This window comes from Haematobia irritans, chromosome 3, assembly GCF_050003625.1.
Source record: "Haematobia irritans isolate KBUSLIRL chromosome 3, ASM5000362v1, whole genome shotgun sequence".
In the NCBI taxonomy this organism is placed as follows: domain Eukaryota; kingdom Metazoa; phylum Arthropoda; class Insecta; order Diptera; family Muscidae; genus Haematobia; species Haematobia irritans.
Genome location: NC_134399.1, coordinates 108758290 through 108770593, shown reverse-complemented (window position 1 = coordinate 108770593; position 12304 = coordinate 108758290). Strand labels below are relative to the sequence as shown.

Below are 12304 nucleotides of genomic sequence, written 5' to 3'. Positions count from 1 at the left end.
TTCATTATTGAGGACTGTAGCGTGATTACAACAGACAGACAGACGGACATTGTTATATCGTCTTAGAATTTCTCCCTGATCAAGAATATATATACTTTATATAGTCGGAAATCGATATTTCGATGTGTTACAAACGGAATGACAAACTTATTATACCCCCGTCACCATTCTATGGTGGTGGGTATAAAAATATGGCTAAAGGTTCAAATAACATCCACAAATACTTATTCCAGAAAATAAGGATAACTACCATTGGCAATGACAGACATTTTTATTAATTAATGTATTCTTATATAAATCATCCAGTCAGAAAAATCTCTAAGAAGAATTGCTTAAATTGGTAAACAGTAAAGTTGAAGCACCTGAGTGTTATTGGGAGAGAATTCCAAATTCTAGCAACGGACACAATGTACGGTCTCTCAAATGTAGAACAGGAAATTTGAGGTATGTAAACCTGTGGGTTCCTTACAGAATGGGAGAAAATAAATTTCGAGAGTAAATCTGAGGGTAACGATCTCTGAATAGCCTTATAGAAAAAAAAATCAAATTTCGTTTCTTTATTTATTATATAAAAAAAGGTTCTATTCGGGTATTAATTTGGAATCCATTATATTATAAAGGCCAAGGAACATTTGAGACTAGTGCAAATTCCTTCACTTAATTGTGAATGAGGTCGTAAAATATAAATCAAATAGTGATTTAAATTCTCTTTCTCTTCTTTTTTCCTATAACGTTACAGTAGAAAATATTCGTTTGGCCCAAAGGATAGACTTAACCCAGATATGCCGACGGGCCGTTATATTCTGTAGCACACCAACAAGTAGATTAGAAAATGTAAAGCACTGTAAACGCAGAAACCTGAACATAACAGGTGTACTACATGTAGTACGGTCGGCATATCTGGGTTAATTCAGAATATTGCTCGGGATCCTAAAACGTTGCTAAAGACTTTCGATGATTTTTAGAAGTTGATTAATGTCAATATTGATCAGTTTACATAGCAACTTAAACTGAAATAATATGATATTGCCACTTCCAATGCTATTTCAAGATTTAAAAATTTTATGATTTCATTTAATATTGAGTCAATTTGTAATGGAAGTCGTTCATAGATTACTTCTAGAGTCGTAATGTAGAGTAAAATAAGACATCCTTTAAAGGTACGACTTGATATTAACAGCTTTTCGAGCTCATTGTCTAAATCACATTTTGTTGTTGTCAAGTTCAGATATGGCGATAGAACATTGCAATTAAATTCAGTTTTTTTATTAAGTTGTGTCCTTATTGAAAGAAAAATTTTGTTACTTCTATTGAATTAGTAAATCTTTTATTATCTTAAAATACCTGAAATACTAAAGAATTTTAGTAAACTGTGGAAAAGAAAAAAATCACTACATTTATAATAAAAATAAAAATCTGTTTTTTCCCTACGTTTTTAATTTAAGGAAAAAATCTCTACATCTGACATCACTACTCCTTAGATTGGGCCAAGCAAAGCATAATTGGATGGTTTAAACTCAATAGTAGACATCAATTAAAAAACTAGAAACAAGTCCCGCGCAGGGAACATCCCCAATCATTTAGCCCAATAACCCATCGTTGATAGAAGAAAATTGATTTTACCCGTCGGGTCTACCTAATCAAAGTGGTAAATTAAAAAATTAGCGATGACAAAACTATCCCATTTTCCGCCAATGAACTAGAATAGAATTTAATTTGGCGACACGCTGCTTGCCGCCGCGGTATTCCCTTGCGGATTTTGGACTTCCCAAAAGAAATTCACATAAACAAGTGTTCGCCTACCGCCTATTGCTATGGGTATGTTCACACACTTATGGGTAGATGTTTATATACCTCCTGTAATCCAATAATACATTTTTAGTCCGCCTTGAATTCCAAACTTTTTTTAATTACATCTCACTCAAAAATTTTAACAGTACCGCTCATTGTTACACAGCAGCGATTCACTGGTGCATCTCAAAAATTAGTCAACAGCTGTTTTCAGTCGACGAAACAAATTGTGTGGGTGGATGATAAAATGAATAATGGCAAAACTAAAGATTTGAAGTGTTATGGGCTCAATACATGATAATACAAATAAAATATAATTGCTATATACTATTGTACTTACCTCGTTATCCTTATTATTACGTATACCTCGCACCAAATCGGTGAGATTTTTATCAAACATACGCTCAAAATTGCCTTTAACTTTTTTCAAAGCCATCTTTCACTTTTGATTTGCCGAAACCAATCTCGACCACCACTCAAACTATATCAATTACAACTTTTCTTTTATTTTTGTTGTATATATGTGTATGAACATATATGTATTTCTATGCAATTTTTACGGTAATTTCTTCTTTGTCCTCTATATTGTTGGTCAAGAGTACCAACGACAAGTACTATACCAAAAAAAATGTATGGTAGCAAGCAATGCAAAACAGCTTTGATGATGTCGACAGATTTCGATTTCTTTTCAACTTTTTCTTTAAGAATTGATTTTCCCCGTAGTTTGTTCAACAAATTCACTTCTTTTCACTAATTTATGATCTTTTGGAGAATAGATTTTATTTAGTCGAATTTTCGATTTAATTAAGATACAACCGAAATATGTTTATTAATATTCGATTAATATTTTTAACATTTTTCATTTTATATCCTCCCGATGGAAATATGCGAATGTGAGACGGAGACCCAGGGATGGAAAATGCAGTACTATAGTACTTTTTTCAATACTTTTTCACCCTGGTCAGCACCGAGTACCCCCGCGAATGATTTAGTACCTTTGTTTAGACATTTTTGAGCCGATTTCAGATTTATTGTACAATAGTTTTGACAAAATATTTTAATATTTTGAGAAAGTCTTTAACAAACTTATTTTTGCTAAGAGTATTTTAAAAATTTTATTTCTATATAAAATTTTGTCAAAATTTTATTTCTATAGAAATTTTCGCCAAAATATTTCTATAGAATATTTTATCAACAGTTTATTTCTACAGAAAATTTTGTCAAAATTTTATTTCTATAGATTTTTTTTTTCAGATTTATTTTACAATAGTTTTGTTTTTATTTGTATAGAAAATTTTGTAAAAATTTTACTTCTATAGAAAATTTTGTAAAAATTGTATTTCTATAGAAAATTTCGTCAAAATTGTTTATCTATAGAAGATTTTGTCAAACTTTTATTTTTATAGAAAATTTTGTCAAAATTTTATTTCTATAGATTTTTTTTTTCAAATTTATTATACAATAGTTTTGTTTTTATTTGTATAGAAAATTTTGTCAAAATTTTATTTGTATAGAAAATTTTGTAAACATTTTATTTCTATAGAAAATTTTGTCAAAATTTTATTTCTATAGAAAATTTCGTCTAAATTGTGCATCTATGGAAGATTTTATCAAACTTTTATTTCTATAGAAAATTTCGTCAAAATATTATTTCTGTACAAAATTTTATCAAAATTTTATTTCTATAGACAATTTTGTCAAAATTTTATTTGTATAGAAAATTTTGTAAAAATTTTATTTCTATAGAAAATTTTGTCAAAATTTTATTTCTATAGAAATTTTTTTCAGATTTATTTCAGAAAATTTTGTTAAAATTTTATTTCTATAGAAAATTTTATCAACTTTTTATTTCTATAGAAAATTTTGCCAAAATTTTATTTCTATAGAAAATTTTATCAAAATTTAATTTTTATGGAAAATTTTGACAAAATTGTATTTTTAAAGAAAACTTTATCAAAAGCTTATTTCTGTAGAAAATTGTGTAAACATTTTATTTCTATTGAAAATTTTGACAAAATTTTATTTCTATTGAAAATTTTGACAAAATTTTATTTCTATAAAAAAATTCGTCAAAATATTATTTCTATAGAAAATTTTATCAACATTTTATTTTTATAGAAAATTTTGTCAAAATTTTATTTCTATAGAAATTTTTTTCAGATTTATTGTACAATAGTTTTGTTTTTATTTGTATAGAAAATTTTGTCAAAATTTTATTTGTATAGAAAATTTTGTCAAAATTTTATTTGTATAGAAAATTTTGTCAAAATTTTATTTCTATAGAAAATTTCGTCAACATTTTATTTCTATAGAAAATTTTGTCAAAATTTTATTTCTATAGAAAATTTTGTCAAAATTTTATTTCTATAGAAAATTTTATCAAAATTTTATTTCTATAGAAAATTTTGTCAAAATTTTATTTCTATAGAATTTTTTTTCAGATTTATTGTACAATAGTTTTGTTTTTATTTGTATTGAAAATTTTGTCAAAATTTTATTTGTATAGAAAATTTTATTTCTATAGAAAATTTTGTCAACATTTTATTTCTGTAGAAAATCTCGTCAAAATTGTAAATCTATAGAAGATTTTGTCAAACTTTTTTATTTCTATAGAAAATTTTGTAAAAATGTTATTTCTATAGACAATTTTGTCAAAATTTTATTTCTTTAGAAAATTTTGTTAAAATTTTATTTCTATAGAAAATTTTATCAACATTTTATTTATATAGAAAATTTTGTCAAAATTTAATTCCATAGAAAATTTTATCAAAATTTAATTTTTATGGAAAATTTTGATAAATGAAATGAAAAAAATGAAAATTGTATTTTTATTGAAAACTTTCTCAAAAGCTTATTTCTATAGAAAATTGTGTAAAAATTTTATTTCTATAGAAAGTTTTGTAAAAATTTTATTTCTATTTCTCTTCAGAAAATTTATGAAGTACAACTGAGGCAACCGTGATTAGAATACTACAGTAGTCTTTGTAAAAAAGTATTTAAAATTTTATATTCTTTAAAATTGAGTCTGAAGGAGCTCTTGAAAAAAAAAAGATTACAATCTCATAAATACAGTATGTGATTCAAGATGATTAAACAAAATATTTAGTATATCATAAAACGAAGTAAGGATGTACAATATTAATTAGATATAAAAAGAAAAACATAATAAAAAATGAAAGCGAAAATAATTTAACCATAAATATTGCGATAAACAGAAAAAAATTAAACATAATAAAATGTAATGAAATATAACGAACAAATAAAATAAGAAAGTATGAAAATAAATTGCGTTATTCAGCGTTTAAATAATGCTTAATAAGGGCTGTTTTGAGCTGAATTGCGTTGCTTAGGTTTTGTAGCAGGAAGAAAGTTCCATAGACGAGATGTGTTGAGGAAAAATTGCCACTCAGAGACCTGAAGTTGATGTCGCATAGGAATAATCAGTAAACGTTTATTAGTTCCTCCAAATTTCAGTTTGCTGTAGAGGTATTCAGGTCTTTTGGTATATATTATTTTGTGCATTCACAGAAGCGACTTGTTATTCAGATAATCCCCAAACCCAATAATATACAGATTTTTATGACAACCTAAACAACTTTCAAATCTTCTTAGACCGTAAGTATTGTTTTATATGCGACGTTCAGGCGATGTTTGCTTCTAGCGTCGCATCAAGGTATTAATAGTTTTCCAAGTCTTTGTTAAACTTATCCACTCCATCTTTCAGATTTGATTTTTTGCAGTTGAAATAAATTTGCACATCATCAGCATAAATATGAAATTGGTTGAGTTGTTCAATGCTTTCATTCATTCATTTATTTATTTAATCGAGCCCAGTAGGGCCATATTTGATTAATATAGTAATACTACAACGCAATGAGCAGATAGAAAATTATAATAAAAATAATATTTAATAATTCAATTTAAATCTATATAAATTTATGTTCTGATTATATATAAATGATATTTAATAATTATTTATATTAAATATATATAAATTTGTGTTACTGGGAATATATACTTGCCATGAATCCATCATAAATTGTTTATTCAAAGTGATCTAAATATAGATATTTTAATTTATGTTTGGAATGAGAAAAATTTCGCAACGTAAGTGGGAGACTATTCCAATATCTAGACACCCGTACCAGAAAAGGCTTTCGACCAGGATTGTTTCATTATTAGAATTTGTTTTAACATACTTTTTTGGAACTTTTATTATTTGGGGAATTATCCAACGCAACAATTGAAACTTTTTCTTTAAAATAAATTATTATTAAAAAGTATTTTAGCCCGATACGATCTTAATACCGGCCTTAAATTAAGTTTTGATTAATAACTGATATTTACTATTTAGGAATGAAAAAAGTGAGCGCACACGAGATCCGAGTATTTTCCTGATAGACCGTTTTTTTATGAACTAATTTAAAAATTAAATAATAAAGCAAATTGTAAGCTATGTTATCTTCATTTGTTTAAAAAATTAGTAGAGCAAGTAAACCAATGAGCCCATACGAGAACTGAGTATATGAACTAAGTTAAAATTATTTTAACATTCTCATTTATTAGTTTATAAATTATTATTTTTTATTTATTTCATATTCATGTCACTAGACCATATATGACCCTTTTTGCCCTATGGTACGTATAATTTTAGCTCTTCGGAGGGTATAAGTCGGTTTACCAGGCGCAGGATGAACCCACGACACTGTGAATATAAAGCAAATATACCGTGAATGTAAAGCAAAGACACCGTAATGCACCCATTGCATTACGGTGTCTCTCAGATATTCCAAAAGAGCAAAAAATTGTGAAATAAAGTAGATCAAGTTCCATTTTTATCTTTAAAATGCGATTAATAGTCAGCTTTTTGTGAAAAAGCCGATGTTTACATACTGTATGGCGACAGTGGGTGTCTAACTCTGAGTGATTCCACTGTACCAAGAAATGATTACAATAAAACAATTATTCAAAAATTCCGATAGGTAGTAATAATCATTGGTATTTTATTTCATTATTAAATACATATAAAACATAACTTTATAGTTAAGGAAATAAAATAAATTTCGAAAAACTATTTTTTTTTGTGATTTTTCTCAATAATTTCTCATCAGATTTATACTAATCTTAAGAATGTGCATGTGTCGTTCAAAAATAATAATCTATGACCAGAAATGGGAAAAAATTATTTTCTATGAGATATTATATTACTCTAATGAATTTATCCCAAACTATGAAAGAAACAAAAGTAATAACTAATAAACGGGAAAGTGATTCCAATCCTTACGAAACAAATATTACCGTCAAAATAATATACATACATGAACTTACAATAATAGAGTTACATATAGAAAGTTGTTAATTGGTTTTGTCGATTTTTTTAACTTTTGTTAAAATTTAAATATTCCGAAAATAAAAAACAATTAACAAATCAACAACAAGATGATTTTTCAGCTTCGGCTACAACCAAGTTGAAATCATGGCTGTTGGGCCGTGCGAACCCTGTCTTAATGCCATCCCAACCGTCCTCAACTTTATATTCCCCTGAACGAATGCGGGCATAAATTTCTTGAGTAACCATACGAAATGCTTCTTCCACATTCAAGCCAGTTCGGGCTGATGTTTCTACGAAATGCAAACCATGCTTTTTGGCAAATTCCTGAGCCTCTTCAAAGGACACCTCACGCTGGCCACCTGCATTGACCAGATCCAATTTACAACCCACCAATGCAAAAACTGGGCGATGTGGTTCGATATGTCTTTGGGCCTCCATCATCCAGAGTGGTATATGTTCAAAACTTGCATGATTTGATATATCATAAACCAGCAGCACTCCAACTGAATTGCGGTAATATGATTTAGTTATAGAACGGAAACGCTCCTGTCCAGCAGTATCCCATAACTGTAACTTAATTTGAGTACCATCTTTCATTTCGATCAAACGTGCAAAGAAGTCTACACCTACTGTGGGATCGGAAAGCTGTAAGAAAAAGGAATAATAAATTTAATTACCAGACTGCTACGATTTTTAGTGGGTTCTAGCATGACTCCAAATTTGCTTTGCTACAAAGTAAAAAGTTCCCCTGTATTTCTATCGTGTCGACAGAAATGCAAAGAAAATGCAAACAAAGAAAGTACCACTAAAACAATAAGTAAACACATATCAGTATTTGATCCCATTGTTATCACTATCCAAATGCCATATTGGTACGACTGCAATACAAATAGAGTCCACTGTAAGTAATGGACAGACGAATGGAAGATGCTAACATTACATAATTTGGTTCAGATCGTACGCCTTATATGAACATCTCCCTCTCGCATTCAGATCAGAAAAATTACATTTGTTGCTCAAACCCCTCCCACGCCATTACTGCCACCCCGTCTTCTTACCTCTGCAAATTTTCCGTCTGTAAAAAATTTCAATAGCGAAGATTTTCCAACCGTTGAATCTCCTATTAATATCAAACGGAACTGGTAATCAAAAATCGGCTCCACCATGGTTTTTGTATATGCTAAATATCACGAATGTAGCAAGTGTCAATGTACTTTATGCGAAAATGCTGATTATGTTTTATTTATTTGGTGGTCTAGATTTTGTTTTGTTTCCTATGGGTGATTGATTGTTTTGCGTAGTTTTCTTTTGCAGACAAAAAGAAAAAAACAACCACTTTATAATAGGGACATTTTATCTTTAGATAAAACACTGGCACATTCGGGGATTGATTTGTTCTTTAAAATTTACTTTGTTTCCCGTTTCAGGTAAAGAATTTCGAAGGAATCATTTGGAAAATTTCCTTTGGAGAAAAATCTTTTGTCACAATCAATTTAACATTTGGTATTGTTGTTGTTTGACAATCTACCTTCAATCATACCTAACTGAAAAACGTTCCGCGAAAATCTTTGGAGCATTCGCCTATAAATGCGTGTTGCGCATATCTCTACTGAAACCCTTGGACAAACCGGATAATGAAAACAGTCGATAAGGATGTTGTAGAGACATTGTTAGCCGATTTTCGCAATTGATTTTAATGGGAGTAAAATATATATGGAAAAACAATAGAGAAAGGAAATATTAAATGTTAAAACCAGTCAGTTATACATGAGAAACTGCCTTATCGGGATTTACTTAAAGAACTCTATCGTCAAATTGCGTACAAAATTCTATTTTGGGAAGACCGATACAGATTCACTTCGATAACATTAATGTATACCGATAGAGACATATGTTAATTGGTTATTGTCATCAAGAGGAATATAAAAACACACGTGTGGCACAATATGACCGAAGCGGATAAAAAAATTAAATATTTAATAGCAGATACAACTGCCTTTATAAATGCAGTACAATTAAATGTAAGTTTATGAATACATTATATATATTTGTGTTAAAAATATTGGTCTTCAATTAGGATTATGCCGAGAACATACTAACAGTTCCAGATGTTGTACAAGAAGTTCGTAATAAAAGGCAAATTAGACGTTTATGCGTCTTACCCTATGACCTGCAAGTAAGGGAGCCTCGTGCAGATGTTGTCAAGCATTGTGTTGAGTTTGCTAAAAAGACTGGAGACTATGCTTCATTGTCGGGTATTGATATCAAAGTCATTGCCTTGACATATGAGTTGGAGGCTGATAATGTAGGCACAGAACATCTGAGAAAGGAGCCTGTTATGGCACAAGTAATAGCATCTAAGGAGAAGCCAGAAGAACTACAGGATAACACAAAATTGCCGGGATGGTATAATAGCGGTGGTTTTTCAGAATCTGAGGAAGAAGTCGATGACGACAATGACGATTCCGAGTCAAATCCAGAAGATGAGACAAACAAAGATAACGACGACAATATTGATAAAGTAAAACAAGCCATTGAAAAACAACTGGAATCACCCGATGATAAACAAGACGTGCCGGAAGTCACTCCAGAAGAACTGGAAGAACTATTTGAAAAATTGAAATGCGAATCAGCGGAAAATGATGTCAATTGTGATTTGCTAGTTAAAGCACGGAATGAGGATGATAACGATTCTGGTAGTGAAGATTGCAACGAAAGAGAGGATATCGAAAAACCGGACCCGTCCCTGAACAATAATGATGATAACGATGATGGTGGCTCTTGGATTACACCTACCAATATCAAAAAAGTCAAAAAATCTATGGAAGGCAAAACTGAAGTGGATTTTATTCCAGTCGTGGCTTGTATGTCCACGGATTATGCAGTTCAAAATACTCTGAAGCAAATGAATCTGAATATATGCGCTTTAAATGGCCGTGTGATTAAACATTTGCGTACTTACATCTTGCGATGTTATGCCTGCTTCAAGACCACTTCCATTATGACTAAAGTATTTTGTCCCAATTGCGGTAACAAGACATTAAAACGCGTGGCTGTAAGCTTGGATGAAAATGGAAAGCAAGTTATCCACATAAACACCAAACGTCCACTGACAGCAAAGTATAAAAATCAAAGTATTCCCCTTTTCCGTGGGGGCAAACACTCGCGCAATCCAATTTTGTTTGAGGATCAACCAATGCCAAGACAAATGCCTTCCCGTGTAGCGAAAACCAAAACAAATGCTTTGGAAGAAGATTACATAGCGGGTTTTTCTCCATTTGCCATGCGCGATGTTGACTCCAAATCTGCAATGCTTCGTTCCAAGGGCCACGTCAAGGAGTGGGCTCGTAATAACACCTACGAAGAGGACAGACGCCGAAAACACTACAATCGTTTGTATAAGTAGGAGGTTGCATTTTGTATGAAATACAAAATATCATAGTATAATGAAATTTATTTTATTACGAAACTGTAAATAGATAGGAATATATATACATATGCGTTTAATTTCATTTATAACTTGACACAAGTTTCAGTTCCTGGATATTCTGGTAAATTCAATTGATATTTCTCTTTCAAAGCTGGTGGAACAAACCGTCCGCCCAAATAATGGTAGGGACCTTTATATAGATTTGCACAAAGTTTCGGTGCAGTTAATGAGATTAGAAGTTTGGGTTCAAAGTCGCATTCATCAGTTTTACCATTTTCCACATGCCATCCACTTGGTATATCCACACTACAATCAAAAAGTAAATGTTAGCATTTCAACAATGGTTTTTGTTGTTGTAAATTCTAACCTTGCTATTGGAAGTTTGGTGTCTTGCAATACCTTTATTATAGGTTTAAATGTCTCTCTAACTGGTGGCTTAAAACTAAAACCAAATATAGCATCAACGATTAAATCGTAAGTTCCATTTACCACTTCGCTTGGCGGACAAGTATCTACAAACTCTATATTCATAGCCTTACATTGGTGAGTTAAATTTTCATATAGCTTATTTGGTGTAGGCTTTGGATAATAAATTTTTGGTTCATATCCTATCAAGGAAAGATGGCGAGCACATACTAAACCATCACCTCCATTATTACCAGGACCACAACATATCAAAACACGTTTAAATTCTGGTAAAGCGAAACATTTCGCTATAGCATGCGAACAACTTAGACCAGCTAGTTCCATAAGTTGGTCCACGCTAAATTTGTAGTCATTAAACAGCTCCTGGTCAATATTGGTTGCTTCTATCTGATTAAGATACTTCATGTTCTTCCCAGACGTTCTATGAATTTTTGCGGTCTAATAAATAATAAAGATATTTCCAATTGTAATGAAGGGAACAAAGTCTCATTACCTGAAGAATGGAAACAAAACAATAGTTTCTACGAAGAAACCTTTTGAAAATCATATTTTTTTGACAAAATTATCTGAGAATTTATCCGAAATTCTCAATCACATAACTAAATAGAGTATAAAGCGCTAATGTTATATACAGTTGGGATTGCCTAAATGAGAGCATTTTTTGCAGTCGATAATATCGCTCTTGCAAATTCATTAAAGACCCGTATGCACCCCAGTGTACAATTATAAGGAAGAAGCATAAGCCAGTTGATTTCAATTTTTTATTGTAAACAACCAAAAAGAGCAACAGAATTTCATACGATAATTCAATACGACCATAAACCAAGAGCAATTTGTTTTTGTTTTCTTGATTCTACCTTATAGCCCTAGCGGTAGTTTTGTTTGGGTGCCCATAACACAGTTTTGTCATATATTTTTTGTTCGTCGTTTGAGTGCAATTATTAGATGGCTTTTTAAGTAAATTATTATTTATTAAATAATATTTATTTAATAAAACAAACAAAAATCAGTGCTTAAAGCATTGTTATAATGCTTAAAGTTGTGAAAGGTATATTGGCGAAATATTTTTCCTGGAAAAAAACTGAACTGGCAAACATTTGTTACCACAAGAACAATTTATGCATTAAAAATGTACAATTTCACTTCGTATATAAACAGCTGATTCCAGTGCTGCGCAATCATCTTATTGGGCTAATTAGTCACAATAAATAGCTATTGCGAATGGAAGAAAAGTAAATTTATGGAAATTTAACCTAACACTTGCGAGAATTGCACAGATCTTCTGTAGGGAGAACCATTGCAACAGTGTCCTGTATACAAATGTT

At 30.4% G+C, this 12304-nt stretch overlaps 4 protein-coding genes across 5 annotated transcripts in view; 1 reads left to right on the top strand and 3 right to left on the bottom strand.

The window, feature by feature from the left end:
• g (adaptor-related protein complex 3, delta 1 subunit-like garnet) overlaps positions 1 to 2685 on the bottom strand; it is a 30794-nt gene extending 28109 nt beyond the window's left edge. Inside the window, exon 1 of one of the 2 annotated variants that reach the window (XM_075298813.1) lies at positions 2132 to 2685. In XM_075298813.1, the coding sequence (XP_075154928.1) occupies positions 2132 to 2227 (96 nt within the window). In that variant the 5' untranslated portion in view covers positions 2228 to 2685. The remainder of the gene's footprint in view (positions 1 to 2131) is intronic. The other variant, XM_075298812.1, reaches the window with a different exon arrangement.
• Positions 2686 to 6764: 4079 nt separating this feature from the next.
• On the bottom strand, positions 6765 to 8659 carry Rab39 (RAS oncogene family member Rab39). Its single transcript, XM_075302933.1, has 2 exons — positions 8182 to 8659; positions 6765 to 7768 (listed from the first exon to the last, which is right to left on the bottom strand). Exons 1-2 carry the CDS (start codon positions 8287 to 8289, stop codon positions 7220 to 7222), a joined length of 657 nt encoding a protein of 218 aa, XP_075159048.1. The 5' UTR covers positions 8290 to 8659; the 3' UTR covers positions 6765 to 7219.
• Positions 8660 to 8946: 287 nt separating this feature from the next.
• LOC142232206 (RNA-binding protein NOB1) lies at positions 8947 to 10617 on the top strand. Its single transcript, XM_075302931.1, has 2 exons — positions 8947 to 9144; positions 9201 to 10617. Exons 1-2 carry the CDS (start codon positions 9070 to 9072, stop codon positions 10527 to 10529), a joined length of 1404 nt encoding a protein of 467 aa, XP_075159046.1. The 5' UTR covers positions 8947 to 9069; the 3' UTR covers positions 10530 to 10617.
• On the bottom strand, positions 10560 to 11608 carry Naxe (NAD(P)HX epimerase). The gene is made up of 3 exons (XM_075302932.1): positions 11473 to 11608; positions 10921 to 11417; positions 10560 to 10859 (listed from the first exon to the last, which is right to left on the bottom strand). The coding sequence occupies exons 1-3, from the start codon at positions 11524 to 11526 to the stop codon at positions 10637 to 10639; spliced, it is 774 nt and encodes a 257-aa protein (XP_075159047.1). The 5' UTR covers positions 11527 to 11608; the 3' UTR covers positions 10560 to 10636.
• Positions 11609 to 12304: the final 696 nt, after the last annotated feature.

Coding starts and splice junctions, on each gene's coding strand:
- Rab39 (XM_075302933.1), bottom strand. CDS start 8,289: ATGGTGGAGCCGATTTTTGATTACCAGTTCCGTTTGATATTAATAGGA. Junction 7,769..8,181: donor CAGACGGAAAATTTGCAGAG/GTAAGAAGACGG, acceptor TTTTTCTTACAG/CTTTCCGATCCCACAGTAGG.
- LOC142232206 (XM_075302931.1), top strand. CDS start 9,070: ATGACCGAAGCGGATAAAAAAATTAAATATTTAATAGCAGATACAACT. Junction 9,145..9,200: donor TAAATGCAGTACAATTAAAT/GTAAGTTTATGA, acceptor GTCTTCAATTAG/GATTATGCCGAGAACATACT.
- Naxe (XM_075302932.1), bottom strand. CDS start 11,526: ATGATTTTCAAAAGGTTTCTTCGTAGAAACTATTGTTTTGTTTCCATT. Junction 11,418..11,472: donor GTTTTGTTTCCATTCTTCAG/GTAATGAGACTT, acceptor ATTATTTATTAG/ACCGCAAAAATTCATAGAAC. Junction 10,860..10,920: donor ACCAAACTTCCAATAGCAAG/GTTAGAATTTAC, acceptor TTTTGATTGTAG/TGTGGATATACCAAGTGGAT.